General features: G+C 40.7%; 1 protein-coding gene across 1 annotated transcript in view; it reads left to right on the forward strand.

The window, feature by feature from the left end:
* The window catches only part of IQGAP1 (IQ motif containing GTPase activating protein 1), a 105,885-nt gene that overhangs the window by 52,338 nt on the left and 25,716 nt on the right, over positions 1–27,831 (forward strand). Inside the window, 18 exon segments of the mRNA XM_047796986.1 lie at positions 967–1,034; positions 2,419–2,532; positions 3,142–3,320; positions 4,269–4,353; positions 8,576–8,739; positions 9,526–9,610; positions 10,417–10,580; positions 10,800–10,960; positions 12,844–12,968; positions 15,346–15,509; positions 21,978–22,068; positions 22,237–22,404; positions 23,109–23,251; positions 25,299–25,469; positions 26,146–26,229; positions 26,327–26,398; positions 26,495–26,564; positions 26,930–27,138. Of these exon segments, the coding sequence (XP_047652942.1) occupies positions 967–1,034; positions 2,419–2,532; positions 3,142–3,320; positions 4,269–4,353; positions 8,576–8,739; positions 9,526–9,610; positions 10,417–10,580; positions 10,800–10,960; positions 12,844–12,968; positions 15,346–15,509; positions 21,978–22,068; positions 22,237–22,404; positions 23,109–23,251; positions 25,299–25,469; positions 26,146–26,229; positions 26,327–26,398; positions 26,495–26,564; positions 26,930–27,138 (2,317 nt within the window).

Below are 27,831 nucleotides of genomic sequence, written 5' to 3' on the forward strand. Positions count from 1 at the left end.
GGTGTATTTCAGAATACCTGATTCTTTTAAATTGTACTTTGGGTTTATTATATACAGTTTGAGTTCTTATAAGTTCTGTGAGTGCAGTTTGCATGATACATATTTGTATTTGGATGATATTGAGGTTTATAGATTATTTTCAAAAACTGTAGGCCACTCTATTGAGTTTCTGTGATTTGTTTTTTGGATAATTTTTATTTCCTCCCTCATTGCTAGGCTGTCTGTGTTTTGCATCTATTCATCCCTGTGGAATGCCCTTCTGATCTCTTCTAATTTACTGAGTCTGACTTCCTAGAGCCTTAGATTCCAGTTAACCTAACTCAGATTTACGACGTCTGTCCATCTGTCTATGAGCTATTGATTAATGGTTATTAATAGATGCTAGGCCCCAGGTAGCATTGGTAAACAAGACTTTTACTGTCCCTGCCTTCATGGAGCGTAGAGTCCAGGAGATTTTTATTTAAAAAGTAAAGATTTTTAATTTATACTTTTTTATTTAAAACTCTTTTAAAGTACCCAAATTAAATTTTTCCATCAGTAATATGAATTCAGCTTAAGTGTGTCTGAATCATTTTCATGAGATTTTCTGCAATGTCATGTTACTTAAAATATTTGATCACAGGAAGGTAAACGGAAGTGAAGAGACTTGGCTTATATTCATTATATCAACATTTGATCACACGTTGGACTTGTGCCAGAACTGGGATTTGAAACTTGTGCCTGCTGATTCCCAGTTCTGTGCTTTTTGCATTACATCATGTGACTTTTTAGGACCTCGTAGTTAGGTGAAACTAGAAAAAGGCTCTGGGGTGAAGTATTGTAACTGCAGAGTGGAATATGGTAGAGTACTGGGGGTCTCTGTGTTCAGAATGTTTCTGTTCTTTATGCTGGTGTTCCCCTTTGAACTAAGAGCCTCCGCGAGTTTCAGTTAGGAGGCCTAACTCTTTTGCATATTTTATTTTCTAGTTTGTACCTGTTCAAACTAGGCCTGGCTCCTCAGATTCAAGACCTATATGGAAAGGTTGACTTCACAGGTAAGAAGTTACAGACTTGGCAGGAAATGCTTGATTTATGTGGAAATAGCCTGGAGAGTCGAGAATACCAATCTTAAAGATGTTGGGCTTTAAAAACACTGTACCAACAGAGACAAAAAAGCACAAGCAAGTTGCTTTTCCTGGTGTGGTGGAAAGAACATTAACCTTGAAATTTCAGGCTCTGTTCTCTCAGTTATGACATAGTTTTCTTGTATGTGGATTAGAATAATAACATACAGTATATAAAGTAATAAAATATGTCAGCATCTAACATTAACTGTTCATGTATGGTGGGGAAACTTTATAACAGTTTTTCCCCTTCCCTTCCAGTGAGCACCAACTTCAGGCAAAGGAAGGGAAGTGAGGTGATACAAAGATGACAGTTTACTAATTTTAAAACTTTAGCTTATTTGGGTGGCTGTTTCTCTGTGTATTTGCTGCAGTTCATATGCTTGAAGAGATAGGGGCTTGGGGAGTGAAAGAACAGTGGTAAAATTAGGTGTAAGATAGATTCAAATCTTTCGAACCAGTGATTATTTTGTAGGCCTGGGAATTTAAAACACTGATAATAAAAGTTTTATCGGTGATATTTTTCCTTCCAGGGAAGTTGTTTCCTAGACCTGGGGCAAGGGCCAAAGGTCCTTGTTTTCTTTATCATTTGGCTTCTTGCCTTGGAAATGAAATTATTTCATAGTAGCTAGTGACTTAGATTGTAAGGACTGAGATGGCTTGTGATTCACTTGTTCACGCTCCCTTGAAAGCTGCTCCATTCATCAAGAGGAGAAAGGAAAAGCTGCTCTGATCTTAAGTCCGTTATCAGAAATGCCGGAAGTAGCAGTTTTGAAAAGCTATTTTCTGTAGAGTCATTTTCAAGTTATAGTTATTTTCGATGCTCTCGATAATACTAGTAATAGTTACTGTGCCTATTGAGTGCATGTTATGTGCCAGGTATCATGTTAAGTGCTTTCAATATATTATCTTATTTAAATCATTATCTACCCTAAGAGGTAGATATCATTTTATCCAGTGCATTGTGTAGTTGAGGAATCTGTTTCCTTCTCTGGGTTTTTTTTTTGTCTTTTTGCCTTTTCTAGGGCTGCTCCCGTGGCATATGGAGGTTCCCAGGCTAAGGGTCTAATCGGAGCTGTAGCCACCAGCCTATGCCACAGCCAGAGCAACACGGGATCCAAGCCGCATTTGCGACCTACACCATAGCTCATGGCAATGCCGGATCCTTAACCCACTGAGCAAGGCCAGGGATGGAACCTGCAACCTCATGGTTCCTAGTCAGGTTCGTTAACCACTGCGCCACGACGGGAACTCCTTCTCTGAGTTTTTGAAAGGTGCTCAACTTGTTTGTTTGGGTCTTAATTCTTTCTTATAGAAGAAGAAATCAACAACATGAAGATTGAACTGGAAAAGTATGGGATTCAGATGCCTGCCTTCAGCAAGATCGGGGGTATTCTGGCTAATGAACTGTCAGTGGATGAAGCTGCATGTAAGAAAAAAGAAATTTTGTGGGTTCAGTTGGGGTTGTTGCTACCACTTTCAGGTATTAATACTATAATGATGGTCTTGGACATTAGGAATTTTGCTAGCAAGTTTTAAACACCGCTATACAGTCTTCTATGCTGTTGTTATTTGGAAATAAGTGATTTCAATTAAAATAAAAGCACTACCCAGCTATAATGGAAAAAATAAAAATCGTTTATTAAAAAAATAAATAAAATAAAAGTACTACAAAGTGAATTCTACATTTCAGTGACCTGCTGAATTTCTTACTTTTTGATGGTTTTTACATGATGATTAAGGGTGAACATTTCCATGACAAATGTTCAAATGCTCCTTACTAAGTCTCTTAAGGATATTTCCCTGAGAGATTCCAATCTCAGCATTTCAGACTAGGATCACAGGCAAAGCTGTAGCTTTGTGCAAAAAGTCTGGGCTTGCAAGATCTGGGGAGCCATTCTTCTAACCCCAGTCATTTCTCTGTCTGTGAAAAGGAGCTTCTCTCTGTAATAGAGGGTGGCAATATTGTTCTGAATGTGAGTAATACACCCATTACTTTGTATAACCTCAGTGTTCTATGTTTTGAAATTTTTTTTAGTACATGCTGCCGTTATTGCTATTAATGAAGCCATTGATCATAGAATTCCAGCTGACACGTTTACAGCTTTGAAAAACCCCAATGCCATGCTTGTGAATCTTGAAGAGCCTTTGGCTTCCACTTACCAGGATGTACTTTACCAGGCCAAGCAGGACAAAATGACAAATGCTAAAAACAGGGTAAAAATGGAACATTGTTCTTCCTGATTTGTATTCTTTCATTGTTTGATATGACATTTACAAAATCAGTTTTCTTGAGGTAAATTTACATACAATAAAATTGGTTCATTTTAAGTGTACAGTTTGATGGGTTTTGACAAATGTATATACATATGTAACCATCACCCCCAAAATTTCCATGTCACCTTCACAGTCAGTTTCTGCTGTTCCCCACTTCCTATCCCTGACCATGGCAACCACTAATCTGTTTTCTCTTACTGTGGTTTACTTTTAAAGAATTTTATATGAATGAAATGGAGTTACCCAATATGTAGTCTTTTGGTACTAGATTCCATTTTTGGACCTACTTTTTTCTTAAATTTTGTGCAACCCATTGAGGGGCTCTACTATCTGGATCCTGGATGTGTCCATTCTTTTTTTTTTTTTTTTTAGGGCCTCACTTGCAGCATATGGAAGTTCCCAGGCTAGGGGTTAAATCAGAGCTGCAACTGCCAGCCTACACCACAGCCACAGCAACCCCAGATCTGAGCTGCATCTTAAACCTGTGCCACAGCTCACAGTTACACCGGATCCTTAACCAGTTGAGTGGGGCCAGGGATCCAACCTGTGTCCTCATGGATACTAGCCACAGTGGAAACTCTGGATGTGTCCATTCTGCTCAGGTCTGGGGCAAGGATGCAGGTTCATAAGTGAGCAGGGCAGACTTCACCAGTACCTCCCTCTCTTGCCCCACTCTGGAAGAACCCCTGGGTTTGTCCTTTGCAGAAGGATTTGCTCTCTGTTTTTAGTTAAAATTGTGTAGCATTCCACTTTGTCCTTTACCAAGGATTTTTAAGCTACACCCTTACTTGCTCTAGATTCTGTCCTCATGGGGGAGGAGCCCAAATGTATTTCTTTGGTCTTCTTCAAGACTGAGCTAATTTAATTATACTTTTTACTCACCTTCAGACAGAAAGCTCCGAGAGAGAAAGGGATGTCTATGAGGAGCTGCTCACTCAAGCTGAAATTCAAGGCAATATAAACAAAGTCAATAGTAAGTATGTCCCCATCTCAGGCACCTAAGGGAATGTTACAGGATAATGTGACTGTTGATCTGTTCTTGGACCAATGACCTCATTTAAGTTTATTTCAGACATTCAAGGATTTGCTTAGGAACAGTTGCCTAAATGAACAAAAAATCGTAAATATGCAGTCGTTCCTAAGCAAATCCAGTGGGCTACCATTGTCCTCAGGCAGGCCCCTTACTCCTCCATCTGCTCATCTGTTGTAAGTTCCAGACTGGTGACTGGTGTTTTTGGCTACAGTTTCACTCTTTCATATTTTTTTAGACACCTGAAAAAAAATCTGAATAGAGATTTTGTTTTCCTATTTTTACAGTAATAATAGTTCTGTTTTTCTTTTAAAGAGTAATACGAGTTATCCAGAAATAGACAACAAACAAAAAATTAGAGCCCCATCACCTAGAATTACCACTATTGATATTTTTAAATATCCTTCAAAACATATATTTAAACAAAAATGAGATTATACTGTTCATATTGATCTTGTGTGTTACACACCTTTGAGAAATCAATTTCTTGAAAGCGTCATTTTCATTTTGTCACTCTTCTGAAGAGGAACCTTCATTAATTCCTTATTACTTGCCAGACAAAATGCAGATCCCTAACCTAGTGGAGTTCATTATGGAGTATTTTACGAACACAACTCTCAATAGAAACTCATGTACCAAATTTTCTCCCATATTCATTGTGCTCTTCTCATGACTCATGAAGAGTAGCTCTGGGAGTTCCTTTGTGGCTCAGTGGGTTAAGGATCTGGCATTGTCACTGCTGTGGCACTGGTTACAGCTGTGGCGCGGGTTCCATCCCTGGCCTGGGAACTTCCACATGCTGCTGGTGTGGCCAAAAAAAGAAAAAGGTTGACTCCTGAGTGGTTCAAACCTGGAATTTGATCTCTTGCCCCTGTATTAATAGCTGTGGGAATTAGGCACCTGTGGCATAGAGTCATTATTCAAATGATGAGATAATGTATGTAAATTACCTAGTATTTAGTAAGCATCCAATAAACAGTATTATTATCACTTGTGTTAATCATGTAATTTTACCACTGTGATGCCCTCATGCCTCATATCTTACCTCACCCACATCATACCCATCATTCAAGGTTTAGCCCGCTTCCCACCTCCATGCCTGTTCTAGCTTACAGTAGCCTGGGAATGCACCCTAGCCTGGGGACCTCCATGTGCCCTAAAAAGCAATAATAATAATAATAATGACTGATTGTATATTCCAAGTATACGTGCCTTTCACATCTCCTACAGGCTTTATTTGCTAAGCTGCACAATTTTGTATTTAATTATGATTGTCTTATATTGCTTGCTTTTTGTTTGTGACATCTTTATAAACATAGAATTTACTTATGAGTTCTGCTTCTTTTCAAACCCTCATAATTCCTAGCATAGGGATAGATATACCAGAAAAACTAAAAACACTTATTTGGTTCATCCAAACTTGATCTTATCTTGCTCAAGATGATGATGATGATGATGATAATGATAATAATAATAATAATTGGTGTCCTCTCTGCTTATTTGAAGATCGCAGTTTCTAACTTGAATACTCGGAACAGCTGGAGAGAATTTATAAGATTTTGCCAATTCCGTATGATAATGAGATCTAAATCCTAACCAAGAGTCTTTGTATTCTGTTCCTTTCTGGTTCATTTAGGAAAATGACTTTCTGAACAGAGTAATAGTTCGTTCAGCGTGGGTGATTTGTGCTATATCCGTATGAATACCACTTAAGTCAGCAAGCATAAACTAGAATGTCCTTGAACTTATTCTCTGTGTGAGAAGAAAGTCCAGCACATTTCCTGTTGCATACCGTGCATACAGTACTCTTTTTAATTTCCTAAGGGATTTTTCCCTACTGTGTTGTTTGGGATTTTATAGCCTTTATAGCTTTACCTGGCTAATTATATGAGAGTCAGTTGTAAACGTATAAGGAAAGAACTATATATATATATATTTTGAAAGTGTTCCATGCGTACTGTTCTCACATGGCCAGAGGAGCAAAATAGTAAAAATTCCCTCAAATAGCTTTCAATATAGTGAGGAAGGTAGTCCAGTGACTAATTTTATGACAACTTGATTAGAACAATACAGTGAGTAATTTCAGCGCAACCAAAGGTGTGTGAAGTATAGTCACAAGACAATGAGAACTTCTGCTGCAGGTTTATATATGCACCTTCACAGGGATTCTTAAGGTAGATAAGAAGGTGAGGATAAGGCACAGTTCCCCGTAAAGGGACAGTCTTAATACTAGAGAATGCCTGAGACAAGGGAAAGTTGTAAGCTAGGAAGATAGGAGAGCTTTATGTCCCAGGAATCATCTGAATGTAATTATAAATAAGATTCTTTCTCTAGGGCTTGAGAACCAGTAGGGAAGCCCTTAACCCTGCCCCAGAAGAAAGCTGCAGGCCAAAGAGTTAAAATGAGAAAAAGTTTTTATTTACTTTTTAAGTAGAATAAAAATTAGAGTTAGGTAATTAAAATGTAGCGGGAGAAAGTATTTCAATAATGTTCTAAACTTTTTCATCTTTATAGTACAAACGTTAGTAAATGTTCATTTAAGTATTTACATATTTAGTTAAGTATACATTTATGTTTCTAATAAAAGAATGATTGACTCCATACCTTTGCAGATAGGTAGTCTGAGATTCTGCCTTGTATACCTGGAGGAAGCCTGGATATTATCAATATTGCATTTATTTTCTGTCCTCCACTAGTACAAAAGCTCCCTGAGGAGGGAGAAAACCTGTCTGTTTTGTACACAGTTCCATCTGCAGCAGGTGTGTGGTCCATGTTGTTGAAAAATGCTTGGTTAGTTGGCTGATGGCCACAGAAGCCTGCAGCCATGATTTAAGGAGCTGCTCACCACCTTCGTGTGGTGATCAGTGAGTAAAATGATAGGGGAGAATGTCGGGAAGAAGAGAATAGTCTCTTAGAAATCTAATCTTTGTATCCTTTTACTTCTTGGTGTTATTTATTGTTCTACTCTTCCCCATTGTCTAGTTTGACACTTCATTTTCTCTTGGGATATTTTGTTTTCTTTCTAACAGTTTACATTAATCCATCCATCTTCCTCCCTCCCTTCCTTCATTTTTTAACCAATGAAAATGTTTTAAATTGATTTGTACTACTGTGTCCCAAATAGTTTGTTTTTTTAGTATTCTATTATTGATTTGTTTTGCTACTTTGGTGATAAAATCAGGTGCTGATCCCTGGGTGGAGTGTGGGAGGGAGAACTATTATTTTCTCTTCTAAAAATAGAAACTGAAAATAATAGCAATAATTATGACTTTCCAGTGGCTGTCATTTCTGAAATGAGAAGAACTTTAGCAGTACATTATTTTACAATATACAGAGTGTTTTCATGTCTATGATTTCGTTTAATCTTAACAACCCTATGAGGAAGTTATCTTTATTATCATTTTCAGATGAAGGAAAGTATGCATTTTTACTGTCAGATGATGTATTAAGAGACCTTGTGTGACCTCAGGTCCTGTGACTAGAAGTGGAGAATACTGAGGGGGCATAGAGAGCCCTTTCCACTCCACGTGATCAGACCAGCCTTGCTGTCTGGGCACGGACTGCCTTGGGCAGAGGGTGTTCAGGAGGTGCCAGGATAGTGAAGGGATTCAGAATGATGCTGTGTAAGAAATAGCTGAAGGAACTAGGGCTCTCTAGTCAGGAGTAGACTGTCACAGGGAAAGGGGGAGTTGGGTGTATTCAGGTAGCAACTCTAAGGGTGAGAGCTTTAACAATATTTATTTTGGAAACAAAATTGTCCAAAGATGTAGTGAGTTGCTGTGGGAAATACCTTCTCCTGTGTAATGGTTTAGCCTGGACAATGACTTGGCATTTTAGAAGGAATTTACCCATGTATCATTGGTGCCTTGTATGTTGCTACCCGTGTTGGTGCCAAACTGTCTACATCTAGGAGCTTTTAAGTAGGCCTGGGATGTGGTCCAAGAACCTGTTAAAATCTGAACACCCTGGGAACCCCTGGACTTGATGACGTCAAGGTTCTCTTCCAACCCCAAGGTCTTATGCTTCTGTAACACTCCAGAGTAAAGGCTGTCTGAATTATATTTCCCTAATCTAGAACTGAGATTGGTTTGGGGGAAGAAAAAACATTCTAGGCTAAAAGGTTAGCATATTTTTTTCTTAAGCTTTTGATTTTTTTCCTCCTTAGTGATTGCTGCATTAGCAAATGTAGACCAGGCTTTGGAGCAGGAATCTGCACTGGCCTTGTTCAAAATTCTGCAGTCCCCAGCTCTGGGCCTTCGAGGACTGCAGCAGCAGAACAGTGACTGGTACCTCAAGCAGCTCCTGAGTGACAGACAGCAGAAGAGAGAGGTAAAAGTATCCTGCATTGCACCTGCAAAGGTTTATGTACATCTGTTTGAATCATCGCATGCTGCTGTGTAAAGATATTTATGGGGCTTTTTCCCCCTAGATTAACTTTTTCCCCTGCATATACATGAGGCTGTTTAACATCCTCAGGTAAAGTATACATTGACTTCAGCTCTTTTGTTTTTAGAGTTGTAAATTCTCTTTTAAAATGAGTATTGCCTACCCTCTGAATCTGACCACCCCTTCACTTGAGGTCCCTTGAATTGCTAACTAAAAGCCGCTAGGGAAAACCTGAATTTTTACATTCTTACTTCAGGAATTTCCACTTAAAAAAACAAAAACTTCCTCACTAGTTTCTTCAGGCCAACACTGAGAAAGTACTTAATGTGCAGTAAGAGTAGACTGTGTGGGATTGTACTCTGTGGTGTTTTTTTTTGGTCATTTTCTAAATAAGGACAAGTATACATCTTACAGATTGCTAGCATTGGCCAGAATAAGCAGCATTAATGTGCTAATGTTTCTTATAAACATTTTATCTCAGAACATTTTGATGCTTTTTACAAAATATTTTTTAAAATGTGTTGGTACCTGGAGAGTCACTCTACCCCAGATCTGACACTGGCATTTGGCTCCAGCTCGGGCTGCCGCTTTGGCTGCCTATCGCCTGAAGCCATCGCTGTGCCTGTGGCTCTCTGTCCTTAGTGACTGCTCCTGAGAAGCGAGCTCTGTGAGGTCTGGAGGCACATGGGCAGGAGTCATCTTTACCTAAATGTCCTTTGCTTTTCTCAGAGCGGCCAGGCCGAGCCCCTGCAGAAAGAGGAGCTACAGTCCGGAGTGGATGCTGGAAACATTGCTGCCCAGCAGTATCAGAGAAGTAAGAGTCCTCTCAGCTGGTGTCCCCTGAAATACTGAGTAGGGGAGGAAGAATGGCTTGATGTCATTGAGGGATCTGAGGTCCCATTCTGTCTCTCCTCATCCCATCCAAGCCTATTAGCCAGGTACCTTTTTGGTGGCAGTAGTGTTCCTCCAGTTTCAATGTGGAACTGGAGTCATCGTAGGCACACTTTGGCCAGGAAGCACAACGTGCTTGCATGGTTGGTTAGGGAAACACCTGGAGGAGGTGAGGCTCTGGAGGTGAGACTTAAGGGACTGCTAAGATTTGGATGGTGAGAGAGGAGAGAGAAGGATGTTCCTAATACAGGGCATCAGAGCGAAAGGAATTGGGAGCAGAAGGATGGAAAGTGACAGATGTATTTAAGGAACAGTGGTTGGAATAAAATTTTTGTAGATGTTTTAGGCTGAATTATGTAAGATAAAGGTTTGGAAAGATCGAGGAAAGCTTTGAATGGCAGCTTAATAAGCTGGTACTTTATCTGCTGAGCTACAGGGGAAGGTTCCTTTGGGTAGAGCCTAGTGGTGGCACGCAAGACGACTGTGGAGTGGAAACGGGTGAGGAGAAGAGGAGGCTGTATTTTACACAGATTTATTGAGTTGTAGTTCACATACCGTACAGTTCACTCTCATACAAAGGAGGCTGCTTTTAAAGATGAAAGATCTACTTGAAATGTCATGGCTAATAGTTTATACACAGAGTGTAACTTTCTTCTGTGAAAATTGCCATCTACTTCCCGTTGGGGTTCTCGAAGCCAGCCCCCTTCCTGACTTCTGCTTTCTGCCCAGGATTGGCAGCAGTGGCAGCAATTAATGCTGCCATCCAAAAGGGAGTTGCCGAGAAGACTGTTCTGGAACTAATGAATCCCGAAGCCCAGCTGCCCCAGGTGTACCCGTTTGCTGCCGAGCTTTATCAGAAGGAGCTGGCTACCCTGCAGCAACAGAGTCCTGAGGTAAGTTAACTGGACCTGTGTGGTTTGTGAGCAAAGTGAGGTAGACCTGACTTTAATACCTATTTCTTGGCAGAGTTAGGTAGAACTTTTATTTATTGATTTTTTTTTTTTTTAACCACAAACTTAGACTCCTTATGGCTTTATTAAACTTGTGATCTCCCTTGGTATTCCAGAATGCCTTTCCTTACTCTTTCCCCCACCGCCTTCCTTTCTGTACAGCATAGCCTCACCCATCCCGAGCTCTCTGTTGCAGTGGAGATGTTGTCATCGGTGGCCTTGATCAACAGGGCGCTGGAGTCTGGAGACATGAATACAGTGTGGAGACAGCTGAGCAGTTCAGTTACAGGCCTCACAAATATTGAAGAAGAAAACTATCAGAGGTGGGTGCCCAAGTGATGGATTGAATCCATTAGGTAGCTGTCCCTTCTGGTGTTTGTGTGCCAAGTCTTTTTTTTTTTTTTTTTTTGCTTTTTAGGGTCACAGCCGTGGCATAAGGATGTTCCTAAGCTAGGGGTCGAATTGGAGCTACAGCTGCCAGCCATAGCCACGTGGCATCTGAGCCTCATCTGTGACCTACACCACAGCACACAGCAACGCCGGATTCTTAACTCACTCAGCGAAGCTAGGGATCGAACCCACAACCTCATGGTTACTAGTCAGATTAATTTCCTCGGTGCCACAATGGGAACTCCAACACTCTTGTTTTCTTTGCAGGCATTGTGACTTAGTATGATCATCTTTTTTTTTTTTTTTTTCTATTTTGATTCATTTTATTTTTTATCATCCTGAGGAATTTGTAGTAAATTACAGATATCATAACATTCCACTCCTAAATTTATTTAAGACAATGAGGATATTTATTATACAGCCGCAATAACACTGTCTTATACCCTGACAAAATCAACAGTACTTCCTGAATACTTTCTAAACCTAGTCCAGTTTCCACACTTCCGTATTTGTTCCCAAGCTGTTCTTTTCAGCCATGCAAATCAGGACCATGTGTTAACATCTGACTGTTGTGTCCCTTTGGTATCTTTTAATCTAGCATTGTCCCTTTCTTTATGACACTGACTTGTTAAGGAGATAGGGCCAGTGTCCTATAAAATGGCCCATCTTCAGTTCCGGTTTCTTAATATTTGGTTTATTCCTATAAATTGGAAATTAGGTCTAAAGGCTTTTCAAGATTCAATTAAGTATTTTTGGTGATGTGTGTTTCATATTTTCTCATATTAAGAGCCATATAAAATCTACTCTAATACTAAGTGAAGTAAGTCAGAAAGAAAAAGACAAATGCCATATGATTTCACTTATATCTGGAAACTAATATATGGCACAAATGAACCTTTCCACGGAAAAGAAAATCCTGAACAAGGAGAACAGACTTGTGGTTGCTAAGAGGGAGGGTGAGGGAGTGGGATGGTCTGGGAATTTGGGGTTAATAGATGCAACCTGTTGCCTTTGGAATGGATAAGCAATGGGATCCTGCTCTATGGCACTGGGAACTATGTCTGGTCACTTATGATGGAGCATGATAATGGGAGAAAAAAGAATGAATACATGTATGTGTGACTGGGTCACTTTGCTGTGCAGTAAAAAATTGACTACTGTAAACCAGCTATAATGGAAAAAATAAAAATCATTATAAAAGAAAAAAGAAAAAAAAGAGGCGTATAAAATCTGCCTATCCCCACCATTAGAGGTATGAAGATTGATCCTTGGATTAGGGAGACAGCTAATCCCACTATCATATACTTGTGTTTTTCCCTTATCACCAGAGCGTAATTTTTGATGCACCTTTCGTGCCATCAAATTGTCCAGTTTCCCATTAATGATTCACCTAATATTTTTCACCCCAAGTGATAATCCCTGCCTAAATCTATACTTTTGGGAAGAGTTGCTGAATGGTGATTTGTTGATCTGTCATTCCTTCTAGGTTTATTAGCTGGTGTATGGCCTTGTTTTCTTGTCTTTAGAGGAATTGCTTGAACTGCTGCCTCTGATTCTAGAGTTGGTCTTACCTGAAGTTTAGAATAGGCTGTTAAGTATAAATGATATCCTTGCATTTTTACACTTTATCCAGGGTAACTCTTCAGCCCCAAAGCTGACCTCCAGAATACATTAGACTGTTGGGGGTATCTTAGCTGTCTCTGTTTCGTGGATCCTTTGCCCCCACATCTTCTCATTGCTGTCCTCTGAAAGAGTCCTAAAGGTTCCTTTTCTTATGTTGTACTTCATTATCTCTTTTGTTGGGGGAATGGCGCAGGTATCTCGATGAATTGATGAAACTGAAAGCTCAGGCACATGCAGAAAATAATGAATTTATTACGTGGAATGACATCCAAGCTTGCGTGGACCATGTGAATCTGGTGGTGCAGGAGGAACACGAGAGTGAGTAGTCTACTTCCTATCCCCCCAATAATGTCACAAGTACAGATAGTGTGATTCTGTAAGCTGGTTCTAAACGCTACTCCTGGGAGGATTTTTGGAAATTGAAAAAAAAAAATTATCTATCAATCTCAAAAAGCTGCTTTCGTGTATTGTTTTCAAAACACCAGACAATTGCTCTTAGGTATATAATAACTAAATTTTTCAGAAGGTAACTTGAACATGATCTTTTATTTTTATTTATTTACTTATTTATTTTTTGTCTTTTTAGGGCTGCACCCGTGGCATATGAAGGTTCCCAGGCTAGGGGTCAAATTGGAGCTGTAGCCCCTGGCCTTCACCACAGCCACAGCAATGCGGGATCCGAGCCGTGTCTGCTACCTACACCACAGCTCGCGGCAAGCCAGATCCTTAACCCACTGAGTGAGGCCAGGGATCAAACCTGTGTCCTCTTGGATGCTAGTTGGGTTTGTTAACCACAGACCCACGACGGGAACTCCAAACACGATCTTTTATTTTTTTATTTTTTTGCTTTTTAGGGCAGCACCCAAAGCATAAGGAGGTTCCTAGGCTAGGGGTCGAATTGGAGTTATAGTTGCCAGCCTATACCAGAGCCACAGCAACAGCAGTTCCAAGCCACATCTTCGACCGACACCATAGCTCACCGCAACACCAGATCCTTAACCCACTGAGTGAGGCCAGGGATCGAACCTGCAACTTCATGGTTCCTAGTTGGATTCGTTTCTGCTGAGCCACAAAGGGAACTCTGATCTTTGATTCTTAAATGCTGTTATAACAAGTAGTTCTGACACTCACTACCTGGAGTTGGATCATACTGCCCAGATTGAGGGTACAGTCCTCCCAGGACTCCTCTCACTTCAGACAGCAGCCTTAATCTCTGGAGTTCCCAGGTCACCACACTTCCAAGAAACTGGCTAGGTATTCGGGGTGCTCTCTTCCCCCTCAGATTCAAGAGTTGGCTAGAATGACTTATAGAACTCAGAAAAGCGCTATACCTATGATTATAGTTTTATTACAAAGAATACAAATCAGGACTAGTCAAAAGAAGAGAAGAGTTGAGCAATGTTTGGTAGAGTCTTAAATTGGAAGCTTCTGTATCCTTAGGGTATGGTACCCTCCCAGCCCATGGATGTGTATCACAACCAGGGAAGCTTACCTCAGCTTTGGGTACCAGGAGTTTTTATTGAGGCTTCATTACATACAAATACTGATTGAATTATTGGTCAGTTAGTTGAACTTGATTTCTAGTTCGCCTCCCCTCCCTGGGGAGGCTATCTGATATCCTGATGACACGGGGCTCAAAGCCCCAGTATTCTAATCACATAGTTGGTCTTTCCAAGATGACCAGCCCTGCCTCAGAACTCTAGGGCCCACCAGGGGTTACCTGATTGGTAAACTCAGGTGTGGTCCTAAGGGCCCACTGTGAATAACAGAGATACTCCTGTCAGTTGGGAAATTCCAAGGGTTTAGAGGCTTCCTTTCTGGAAACCAGGGACAAAGACCAGCCAGTTTTTTATTACACAATAGAGTCTTTACAAAAGTCGTAGTCCAGCTGCCTAAGATTCTTGAGGAGTTAACATTTCTAGTTTAAATTAGTATTTCCAGAGTTCCCGCTGTGGCCCAGTGGGTTAATGATACGGCTTGTCTCTAAGGAGGCACCAGTTCAATCCCTGGCCCTGTGCAGTGGGTTAAGAATCTAAGTGTTGCTACAGCTGTGGTATACGTAGGTCACAGCTCTGGCTCAGATTTGATCCTTGGCCCAGGAACTTCTGTATGCCATGGGGGCAGCCAAAAAAGAAGATAATAATAATTGATAAATAAAAATAATTAGTGTTTCCTATGAGAAATAGTGATTTAGTGGGGATAGTCTTGCTTTGGAGTGGGAAGCCCTGAGTTTTGATTCTCTGTCTGCCACTTGTTTGTTTTGTGATCTTAGATCTCTAAGGCTCACCTTTTTAAAACGAAAATGTTGAGCTAGGTGACTTTTAATATCCCTGGACCTCTTGACTTTTTATGAATCAAGAATGTTTTTGATCACACACTGGAATACACTTGAAAGCTATCCTATAAGGCCAGTCTCATCAAAATCCTCATCACTCTTAAGTTAGAGCAATTAACAAAACAAAAGGACCTGAGCTCTCAATAGGAATATGAACACAAGGGAGTTGACGTAGATGAAACAAACACTAAATTTAAAGAAAAAAATGTAACTGCTGCTTAATATTATGAATGATAGTTATAGTTTGAATCATGATTACTCTTGAGTAGAGGATTTCTGATCACCCAGTGTGTTTAAGGACTGATTTATTTAAATAATTTCTTAATTTAAAAAAATAACTTTTTGTCCATTCCTATTTAGGAATTTTAGCCATTGGCTTAATTAACGAAGCCCTGGATGAAGGTGATGCCCAAAAGACTCTGCAGGCCCTGCAGACTCCTGCAGCTAAACTTGAGGGGGTCCTCGCAGAAGTGGCCCAGCATTATCAGGACACACTAATCAGGGCAAAGAGGGAGAAAGCCCAGGTGAGTGGCACAGAATTGTTCCTTTCTGTTCAGAAAACTTCATCCCTCCTAGAACCGAGATAGAGGTAGGGGTATTCACTCAATGGCTTCTTCCTGAGCATCCTTAGATTCAGAGCATTGGAGGTCCACACAGCATGAGAGACAAATATTCTACCTTCCAGAAGCTTATGCTCTTTTACACATTTGGGTTTTTTTGTTCATTGTTGTCATTGATGTAGACACATCTCTGAGTCTCTTGTTTTGGTTTTGGTTTGATTGTTTGACCATGCCTGTAGCATGTGGAAATTCCTGGGCCAGATATCAAACCTGCGCCACAGCAGTGACAGTACCAGATCCTAGGTACTAGGCCAACAGGAAGCTCCTCTTATATCTCTTTAAAATTTTTTTTTAATATGCACTTACATCCACTATTTTTTCAGCTTTTTTGAGGTATAATTGGCAAGTAAAATTGTAAGCTATTTAAAATCTGAAGCATGACGATCTGATACATGCTAACTCATCTGTCATCTTTCATGTGTATATTTACTCTGTTTTTGATGAGAGCGTTTAAGTTCTACCCTCTTAGCAGATTTCAGTTATGCATTACAGTGTTATGAACTTGGCTCACCATGTTATACATTAGCTCTTCAGAACTTAGTCATCTTTTATTTTTTTGGCTGCACTTGTGGCATGAAGAAGTTCCAGGGTCAGGGATTGAGCACATGCCATAGGAGTGACAATGCTGGCTCCTTAACCAATAGGCCAGAAGGAAACTCCTCTTATGTCTCTTAAAAAATAAATTCTGTATTGAAATATATGGTCCAGAAAAATGCTTAAATTATATAAGTATATGGTGGTATAAATGTTTGGAAGAGAGCGTATTTATGTAATCGGTGCTCAGATTATAAAAAGCATTAACAGAAACCGCTTAGATCCCCTTCCATTCTTTTTCACTCCCCCAGGTCTAATGTTAACCATTATCCTAATTTCTAACACTGAAGTTGATTTTTTTTTCTGATTTTAAACTGCATGTGAGTGAGATCATACATTATATATTGTGTCTGGCTTCTCTTGACCAGCGTAATTCATGCATGTGGTTGCCCACAGCAGTAGTTGATTCACTCTCGGTGTTGAGTACCATCTCTTTTGTGGTTATATATTCTATTATTGGTGAATTCTGGTTGTTTCTCACTTGGTGGCTATTGGAAATAGTGCTGCTGTGAATATCCTAGTACATGTCTTTTGGTAAATATATATACATTTATATTAGGTATTCATTTACAAATGGAATTTGTGGGTCATAGAGAATGTATATGTTAAGCTTTAGTAGATAATGTCATAACTTTTTTTAAAATAATGGCTTTATTGAGATGTTATTCACATACTGTACATCTCACTATCTATAGTATACAATTCAGTGGTTTTCCATCTGTTCACAGAGTTGTGCAACCATCACCACAATCCATTTTAGAACACTTTCATCACTCCAGAAAGAAACCTCGTACCCATTAGTAATCACTCCTCATTTCCCTCAATCTCTCCAGCCCTAGGTCACTGTCAGTCTACTTTCGGTTAATGGATTTGTCTTTTTGTGACTGGCTTCTTTCACTTAGCTTGGTTTATCCAAGCTGTAGCATATATTAGTATTTTCTTTTTATTGTTGAATAATATTCCACTGTGTGGCTATATCACATTTTATTTATCTATTCATGAGTTGATGGTCATGTTTCTACTTCATGGCTATTAGGAATAACGCTGCTATAAGTTTTCCAAAGTAATTGTAACACAAACCCACCTTTTAAAAAGCTCGTTTTGCCTTTCAGCTAATTTGTTGAGGAAGTAGACAAGATTTATGTTTTTTTTTTTTTTTTAGTCCTCTTGCTGAATAGTAAGTTGCTGTGTATTTAGTAGTCCATCAGATATTTGTTCTGTGATTAAAGTATAATGAACATCTCTTTTTTCTGCATTGTGATCCATCTCCTTTTAAGTTCCTTCTAACTAACAACAATTGGATAAGGACGACCACAGCTTTCTTTTCTGACTTACAAGGTCCCTACAATGAGATTCTTGCAGCAAGGGGACGAACTAAAAGTGATTCTTAATTCAAGGGGTCAGATACTTTCTAGGAAGCCAAAGTTAGTAAAACAGACCAGGCCTTTTGTGTTACTGGAGCTTTTGTCCACTGACACTCTTGCTGGGCTCTAAGTTGGGTTATGGGGAAGAGCTGTGGGTAATATAATGTTGATAGATCTCCTCTGGTTCCTTTGTCATTGCTGTGAGCTAACCATGTAAATGTAACAAGTACCAGGTTCCTTTTAAGAGGTTCATTATTATGCATGTTGATCCTATGGTAAGGGTTGAATTGCAACTCCCATTTTGTAGGTAAAAACATTAACTAGTTTTACTTACTCAGGTGAGAAGCAGTTGGCTGTAGAGAAGCTGTAAATTGCAGTCTGTCTTTGGACCTCCCAGACTTGACTGATCACTAGAACACTTGAAAAGTCATTTTTTAAATACAGCTTCCTGGAGTTCCCGTTGTGGCGCAGTGGTTAACGAATCCGACCAGGAACCATGAAGTTGCGGGTTCGGTCCCTGCCCTTGCTCAGTGGGTTAATGATCCGGTGTTGCTGTGAGTTGTGGTGTAGGTTGCAGACGTGGCTCGGATCCCGTGTTGCTGTGGCTCTGGCATAGGCCGGTGGCTACAGCTCCGATTCGACCCCTAGCCTGGGAACCTCCATATGCGTGGGAGTGGCCCAAGAAATAGCAAAAAAAGACAAAAAAAAATAATAAAATAAAATAAAATATAGCTTCCTGGAGTTCCCTAATAGCTAGTGGGTTAAGGATCCAGTGTTGTCACTGCTGTGGCTCAGGTTGCTGCTGTGGCACAGGTTTCATCACCCTGGCCCAGGAACTTTCACATGCTACAGGTGCAGCCAAAAACAAACAAACAAACAAAAACCCCGAAAAACCAACCAACAAACATAAACAACCAGATTCTTAAGCTTTTTTTTTAAAATCTATTTAGAGCCACACCAGTGGCATATGGAGGTTCTTAGGCTAGGGGTCTAATAGGAGCTGTAGCTGCCGGCCTACACCACAGCCACAGCAATGCCAGATTCGAGCAGCATTCTTGACCTACACCACAGCTCATGGCAATGCCAGATCCTTAACCCACTGAGCAAGGCCAGGGATCAAACCCGCAACCTCATGGTTCCTAGTTGGATTCGTTAACCACTGAGCCACGACAGGAACTCCAGATTCTTAAGCTTTAACTCTATTTCTGCTGATTCAGAATCTCTATTCTGAAGCCTGGCTGCAATGATTCTGTGTAGGCCAGTTGTGGTAGTATTTTTTGCTGCCTTATTATTAGTCCAGAAGGAGTCTTATATCTGACTGACAGAGGAATGGGCTTTGAAAGACTAAGGTAGGACTGAGTTCATGTCTAAAAAAGGAAATTTAGAGTGAGGATATAACTTGTACCTGTTCTCACACATGTGATAGGCCTGGCTGCTCCTTTTGTTTGGGTCATGGGAGTTAAAGTTTTAGGGGATGTGACTAGAGTTTTAAGCATTTCCTTTGGCTGTGGAATAACTTTTCAGAGTTTATCAAAGGCAGAGGAAGGGTAGAGTTAGAGGAAAATTAACTTAGCACTGCCAGGTGTAACTGTCTTTTTTTAAGCCTTGGCTCAGCTTCTAAGTTCCTCTTGGGAGTAGTTATAAAAATAATCTTTTGAGTTCCAAATTTAGCAAGTGAAAGATCTTGATTTAAATTTGGTCTGTTTTTCTTGTAATATCTTTGTGTTTGGTTTTGGTATCACAGTAATAATGGCCTCGTAGAATGAATTGAGAAGTGCTCCTTCCTCTTTTATGTTTTAGAAGAGTTTGTAAAGGGTTGATATTAGTTCTTCTTTAAACATTTGGTAGAATTCACTAGTGAAGTCATTTGGTCCTGCATCTTTGGTTTGGTTGTTTTTGTGGGATGCGTTTTGGTTACTGATTCCATCTCTATATTTGTTACAGATCTGTTCAGCTGTTCTTCAAATAAAATGCTTCTTTCTCTTTTTCCTTGCCTTCTGGGAATGCCATTATGCCTATATTGGTGTTATTGATGGTAACCATAGGTCTCTGAGGCTTTGTTCATTTTTCTTCATTCTTTTTTATTACTGTTCTTTAGACTTAAACTGGATAATTTTGATTGACCTACCTTCAAGTTTGCTGATTCTTTCTTCTCCTTGCTCAAGTCTGCTGAATTTTTCATTTCAGTTATTGTATTTTCAACTCTGTAATTTAATCTGGTTCTTAAAATACATACAAATTTTTTTTTTCTTTATTTGGTGAGGCATTGTTCTCATACTTTCCTTAAGTTCTTTATATGTGATTTCTTTTAGTTCTTGGAACATATTTAAGATAGCTGATTTAAGTCTTTGTCTGCTTAAAAGTTCAATTTGAACAATTTCTGTTGTCTGCTTTTTTTGTCCTGTTTGGACCATACTTTTTTGTTTACATGTCTTTTAATTTTTGGCTGAAAGCTGGACATTTTAATATAATGAAAAAGTCAGATTCTACCCCCCTCCTTAGGTTATCCCTATTTGTTTCTCATGTAATTTTTTTAGTGATTTTCAGTCCTGCCAAATCTGTATTCTTTGGCTTGTGTGTCTACTGAAGTCCCTGGTTGGTTAGCTAGTAGTCGGCTAATGATTAGACAGAAATTTCCTAAAGTGCCTAGAACCACTAAAGCTCCCGGCCTCTGCTGAGGACTTTTGTGTGTGTTGGGGTATGCCCTCAACACTCAGCCAGTTTATAGTTTTGCTTTAGCCTTCACTTCAAGCTTGCCCAGAGCCTCAAGGTCAGCCAGAGGAGAAAGCTTACAGCCTTATCAGATCTTTTCTGAGCATGTGCACAGCCCACACATGCACTATGACCTTCTAGATTCCCATCCCAGGAATTCATCAGAGCTTTTCAAAGATGTCCGTGGACACTTCTTCTTTAACTTGCCCTTTTCAACTTTCAGGTTAGCCTATTATTTGCCTAAATTTTTACCCACTGCCCCAGATATCTGTGATGTGAAATAATTACTGTTTTGGACAAATGACCCTAAAGAAGAGGCTGTTTGCATTGGGCAAGCTCTAAGTCAGGTCAAATAAGGACAGCCTAGCTGTGTTCTCCCAGGGAACCACCTAACAGGTCAACTAATGTCAGTTCTCTGGGACTAGATAAGGCTTTGAAGGAGGTAGGGGTGTATGGGGTGGAGAACGGGGTTGGGGTAGGTTGGGCACAGAGCACTGACGGGAATAGAGTAAAGTGCCACAGAGCTCGTTGTTCTCAGTTCTTAACCACAGCCACCTCATTGGTGCCTTGGCAAATTATATTTACATCAAGCAGTCTTGATGGATTTTTGAGCTATTATTTATCCCAGTTGCTATTAGCTCAAGCCTTAGGAGCAGTTACTTTCGTTGGATCTGCCAAAATTACCTCAAACATGACACAACCCGGTCACTTTAAAACCCAAGGTGCCTCTCCTTTTCTGGACAAAAAGACTCCACTTCTATTTCACCTCTGTCCCTAGTATTCTGCTCAAATGGCTAAGAGAGGCTTTTGTTGGCCATGCTGAGGAAATGAATCACCATTTATTATGTTTCTGCGTGAAAATGTGTTTTTAAGTTTCCAACAACTGATTGATTTTAACTGAGGTTTCAGAATATAAGCCGGTGATAAGTTTAGATTGCCTATAGTGACTCCTGGTTTACATGTGATAAAATCTTGGTAGTCTTGGAGTTCCTGTCGTGGCTCAGTGGTTAACGAATCTGACTAGGAACCATGAGGTTGCAGGTTCGATCCCTGGCCTTGCTCAGTGGGTTAAGGATCCGGCGTTGCCGTGAGCTGTGGTTCTGGTGTTGACACAGCTTGGTTCTGGTGTTGCTGTGGCTCTGGCGTAGGTCGGTGGCTACAGCTCCGATTCGACCCCTAGCCTGGGAACCTCCATATGCCGTGGGAGCGGCCCTAGAAACACCAAAAAGCTCCCCCCCCCCCCCAAAAAAAAATCTTGCTAGTCTTAAAAACAGTTCAATATTCCTTTGGATATTGTTGGCAAAGGCTCTTTCTAAAAAGTGTTGCATATTCATATACACGCTGTGGTTCTTGTCACAGTATTTAAGTCCATGGGCCCCTTCCCTGTTTGGACCTTTTGTCCCTTCTACCTGCTCTTGTCCTCCTGAATGAATTGAATTCATCTTCCTAAATCTTCTACTACGTCGGAGGCATTTCTCTTCTGCGTTTTACCAGTTTTTTGGTTCCCAGTTTCTTCCAGTTGATGATTCCATGTGTCTTATATGACAGTGAGGAATTAATTAGCTCACATGGCAGAGCACTCACTTAGCACGTGTCTTGTATGTTTGAAACTTCTTTCTCTGGTTGAGTCTCGGAAGCCACCATAGTGACATGTACTCCGATTTCATGATTCTAATATTGTTTTGCTTTTAATGGTTTGTAGGAAACTCAGGATGAGTCAGCTGTGTTGTGGTTGGATGAAATTCAGGGTGGAATCTGGCAGTCCAACAAAGACACCCAAGAAGCACAGAAGTGTACGTATCAGTTGTTTTTGTTTTTCTGGTGGAGAGTAGGGGTGGTGAGGTGCTCCATATCTCAGTACTCAGCTGATCAGGACAGAGAGATGTAGGGGGAACAGGTTGCCAGCAGGTGCATCTAGATGCTTCCTAAACTATTCCAGTAACAGTTCTCTTCTGGGATAGTTGCCTTAGGAATCTTTGCCATTAACGAAGCAGTGGACAGTGGCGATGTTAGCAGAACACTGAGTGCCCTTCGTTCCCCTGATGTCGGCTTGTATGGTGTCATCCCTGAATGTGGTCAGACTTACCAGAGTGACCTTGCTGAAGCCAAGAAGAAAAAACTGGCAGTAGGTGAGTTATGGGTAAATAAAGTTGTGCCCTGAAAGTAAGGACTTAAACATATGACTGTTCAGATGGAGAGGAAAGGGGCAAGCTGTGGGGAAGGGTACTTCAGAAGTATAGCATTAGGTTTATTTTAAAACCCAAGGAGATAATATTCCTATTTTGAAATTTTTCTTTTTTCCCTCCTTGAGGGCAGCTGTGTCCAAAAGGTCAATTTTCTGAAAATGTTTTTTTCATGGGGTGTTAGTGGTTTTGATTACCTAAGCTTATGGACAGTTAAAAGTAGTTTATCTTCAAAAAGAGGGGAATAAAGATAAGATTTTTCACCCTATTTCATGGCCCTCCCTTTAAAAAAAAATTAGTTAGAGAGGCTGAAGGGTTACATGTATTTTATCGGAATGGTTTTCTGACACACAAACATCTTAACTTAGGTGTGGGCTTTGGAAGGAACAAAGGCAGTCACGATTAATTTCCGTATTTGGATTTCGTAGGTATTGTTTTTTAATGTGGATGTGAATGGGCTAAATGAGACCTTACAAAGTCATAATTTAAGAGGGACTTAGGATGCCCCTTTGCTCTCATAGACCCAAGGGACAGGTTTTTGGAATTATTTAGATTGTTAAACCTGACTGGAATAATCCTGTAACATTAGACACATGAATGTAGAGAATGCGGCTCTGGGCGTCTTTTATCTTTCCCTTATCTTCTATCAGGAGATAATAACAGCAAGTGGGTGAAGCACTGGGTGAAAGGTGGATATTATTATTACCACAATCTGGAGACCCAGGAAGGAGGATGGGATGAACCCCCAGACTTCGTGCAAAATTTTATGCAGCTTTCTCGGGAGGAGATCCAGGTAGGTCACATTTCTCTACAAGAAGACACTGAGAGACAGTACCTGAATGTTATTAGTTAAGAGAAATATTAGCAGGAATAAGGCATGTGGTCAAAAGCCCTAGACTAAAATTTAAGCCTACATAACTAATTTAGAGTGTTGTTTTTTTTTTTTCCTAGGGGGAGTGTCTTAGGCCTAAATTGGTAAAACATCTGGATTATAAAATTAAGTCAGATAAATTGTGTTCTTATTAAAGAAAACTCAGATATTCCAGCAAAGAAGAAAAATGAAAAGTTGTTCTGATTCCTCATTAAATGCAACTACTCAGTCTTTCCCAATTAATAATTTTAATCTCTTTTCTGAATATTTCACAAATTCCAAACTTTGCTGTATTAGAATATAACTTGCAGAGTTCCTATTGTGGCTCATCAGGTTGAAAACCCTACATGGTCTCCATGAGGATGAGGTTTGATCCCTGGCCTTGCTCAGTGGGTTAAGGATCCCATTGCTACAAGCTGTGGGGTCGGTCATAGATGTGGCTCGGAGCTGGTGTGGCTGTGGCTGTGGCTAGGCCTGAAGCTACAGCTCTGATTTGACCCCTAGCCTGGGCACTTCCATACACCGCAGATGCAGCCATAAAAAGAAAAAAAAAAAAGCAAAACCAAAAGAATATAACCTACACTTTCACATAAAAATAGGTTTTTTTGGAGTTCCCATTGTGGCTCAGTGGTTAACGAATCCGACTAGGAACCATGAAGTTGCTGGTTCAGTCCCTGGCCTTGCTCAGTGGGTTAAGGATCTGGCATTGCCGTGAGCTATGGTGTAGGTCACAGACACGGCTTGGATCCCGGATTGCTGTGGCTCTGGTGTAGGCTGGTAGCTGTAGCTCCAATTAGACCCCTAGCCTGGGAACCACCATATGCCACGAGAGCGGCCCAAGAAATGGCAAAAAGACCCCTCCCCAAAAAATAGCTTTTTTTTTTTGTCTTTTTAGGACTGCACACACAGCATATGGAAGTTCCCAGGCTAGGGGTCAAACTGGAGCTACAGCTGCCAGCCTACACCACAGCCACAGCAACCCCAGATCCGAGTCGCGTCTTCGACCTATACCACATGTGTCCTCAATGTTCCTAGTCAGATTTGTTTCTGCTGCACCACAACAGGAACTCCCTGGCTTCCATTCTCAAAGTCACGTTATCATCCAGAAGGACAGCAGGCAGGAAGTAGGAAGAAGGGAAAGAAAACAAAACAGGCATGATGCCAGCTGTCTGTCTCTCTCAAAGAACGTTCCTAAAGGTCTTACCAAGCTGCTTCTGCTTGCATCACACGAGCCCTCCCCAGCTCAGAGAGTCTTAACTGCACATGTTCTTGCCCAGAAGGAAAAATCAATGCTCTGATACCAAGGACAAGGGGGATCAGGGACATTACATTAGGTGGGTAACTAGGTGTTCTCACCAGCCATTCTCACTGCTCCTGCCCTTACTCAAGCCCAGGTGGTCTCACTTGGATTATGACAACATCGTTCTGATTCACCCACTCATGCTAATCTGTCAGTTACTCTGCTGACAGTGCTGCTTTTCTCAAAGTAAATCTGATAGTTTTATTCCTGTTTGGAAGTTTGGTGGTTCCCAGTACTTGTAGTAACAGTCCAAACACTGTAGGTTACTTCTCAAGAAGTCTGACCACTCCCCTGCAGGGCTCTCCTCTGTGGTGGTCGGGGCTCTGGCCTTGTGGTTGGCACCTGTCATGCTGTCTTCTTGTCAGTAATGGCTCCAGATCAGCAAGCACAGTTCTGGCTCAGTCAGTGTTGAGTGGATGAGTAAATAAAGAAAATAACCAATGAGGTAAAAGAAGATAAGTTTTTTGTTGATGACTTTTTTGGGGGTGTGAAGACACCTTGGCCTTGAAAAATAAGACCTGAAGTCTTCATTCCTGTTTCTTGGCTAAAGATCTGCTATAGACTTGGAAAGCAGTGAGTGTGAGTTTGTGCACTCTGGATGATACTGTGTTAAAACTCCTGTCCATTCTCATCTTTGCATGTCTTTTCACGTGACCGATGGTTTTTCAGAGTTCCATCTCTGGGGTGACTGCTGCGTATAACCGGGAACAGCTCTGGCTGGCCAACGAAGGCTTGATCACCAGGCTGCAGGCTTGCTGCCGGGGATACCTGGTTCGACAGGAATTCCGATCCAGGATGAATTTCCTGAAAAAACAAATCCCTGCCATCACTTGCATTCAGGTATTTCAGAGCCTCTTATGCCGACAGCACTTTGGCTTCTAGAGCAGGATAATAAACAGTCAGCTCCTCGGATCAGATGTCCGAGTGTATTTTTTGCCTTCTGACCTCTTAGTCTCTCCCTTCTTCTGAAACCACTTCCTCTGTTAACCATTGTAATCACCGTGTGCTTAGTGGTGTTTAGCGGTGAGCCATCCAGCTCAGTGGCAATTTTTCTTGGGCACCTCATTGTCTTCTAAAGCTGTTCCTTTGTATCGGATTTGAACACTGGGAGAAGCAACTGTGATTTTGCTTCAATGACACGGTAGCACGATGTCACAGAGAGAATTCTGAGCCAGGAGTTAGGGCTCTACCACTGCCAGGTAGTGGTGGACCTCTTCCCTAAGTTGGTTTCCTCCTCTATGAAAGGGATACCTATATTTTATCTTCTCTTCCTCACCTGATTTGTTGTGAGGAGCCAGTAACAAAGTCCGTGTGGACACACTTTGTGCTCACAGCAGGGAGGTAGAAGTTAGCCAGTGTCCTCTCCTGGGGGAAGAACAGTCCACCCTCCCTCCCCAACCCTGGTGGACACAGTCCTTTTTAAAGCTGCTCTTGGATAACGTTTCGAGTCGAGATTATTTAACTACCTCTGACCCTTAAGAAATAATGTGTCGACTGTAATATTTGATGGTTTCAGTCGCAGTGGAGAGGATACAAGCAGAAGAAGGCGTACCAAGATCGCTTAGCCTACCTGCGCTCCCACAAAGATGAAGTTATAAAGGTACGTGGCAGGATGTCTCAACGCGGGACGTGAGTATGACACGTGTTGAGATGCAGGGGCTTTCCTAATTTCCAGCATCTCTCTTCCTTTTTCATAGATTCAGTCCCTGGCAAGGATGCATCAAGCTAGAAAGCGCTATAGAGATCGCCTGCAGTACTTCCGAGACCACGTGAGTACCCCTGGGTAATAAGGACCAACAGCATCAGTTTTGCTGTGTTCATGGTGAACAAGTGAACAGAGGAATTTCTTCTGTTTTGTTTCTTAGATAAATGACATTATCAAAATCCAGGCTTTCATTCGGGCAAACAAAGCTCGTGATGACTACAAGACTCTCAGTGAGTAACTGGCTCGGCAGAGAAGAGTTGAGGCCATCAGGTTCTGTGTATTCTCCACGGATCTCTTTTCTTGTCCTGCAGGCAAGGCTTGGGGGGTAGGGTGCTGCTTGTGACTGAAGCCCCTTTGCTAACCTGTGGCTGGATGTCTTGTGGCTTGCCATGTGACCTTCCACATAACAACCTAGCAGTAGCATGACTGGGAAGACTGCACTTGGTGTCTGTCTTTGCACATCTCAAAAATAAACAGATGTCTTACATGTGAATAGAGCTTTTTTTTTTTTAAGACAATGCTGATGTTTTCCAAGACACGGAACTTTTTTTTAGCAATTCCATTCTTCGTCTGACACATGCTTTCTTTCTGTCAGTCAATGCTGAGGATCCTCCAATGATTGTAGTCCGAAAATTTGTCCACCTGCTCGACCAGAGTGACCAGGATTTTCAGGAGGAGCTTGATCTCATGAAGATGCGGGAAGAGGTCATTACCCTCATTCGTTCTAACCAACAGCTGGAGAATGACCTCAATCTCATGGATATCAAAATTGGACTGCTGGTGAAAAATAAAATTACACTGCAGGTATGGTCCAGTGCCAGCAGGGGCCTTGGGACATTTTTTCCTACCTGGTACCCCCACCTCCCTCTTTATGACCGGAGTGGCTGGCTTTCTTCTCTGCTAATGCCGTAGGTTTTTTCAAAGTTATATAAGAAATGAAATGATTTAATAGCAAAATTTTAAATAGAGAAAAATAGATAAAAATCATCCCGTGATTCTACCACCCCAATAATCATTTTGTATCCTACATTCTTATTTAATGTAGAGGATGAGGTACTTTCTCTATGTGAAGTTATCATAAATATTGTTTTTAATGGCAATATAATAATTCATCAGGAAATAGTCTATGTTTTACCTCTTTTTTCTAGATGATTTGACATTTTCAAATTTTTATTATTACAAAATAACACTGCAGTGAAAGTTTCAATGCATGCATAACTTTTATTGTATTTAAGACTTTATAAGATAGATTCCTGGAAGTTGGTTTCCTGAATCAGTGGACATTTTTATGGTTCAATTTCTTTATAGGAAGATGGAAGTAGAAATAGATTTGATTGATATACGGAAAGTAGAATATGATGTAGTGATTATAAAATATTTAACGGGGCAGTTCCCATTGTGGTTCATCAGGTTAAGAACCCAACATAGTATCCATGAGGATGCACGTTCCATCCCTGGCCTCGCTCAGTGGGTTAAGTATCTGGTGTTGCTTTAATT

The sequence above is a fragment of the Phacochoerus africanus genome, chromosome 9 (genome assembly GCF_016906955.1).
Source record: "Phacochoerus africanus isolate WHEZ1 chromosome 9, ROS_Pafr_v1, whole genome shotgun sequence".
Taxonomy (NCBI): Eukaryota; Metazoa; Chordata; class Mammalia; order Artiodactyla; family Suidae; genus Phacochoerus; species Phacochoerus africanus.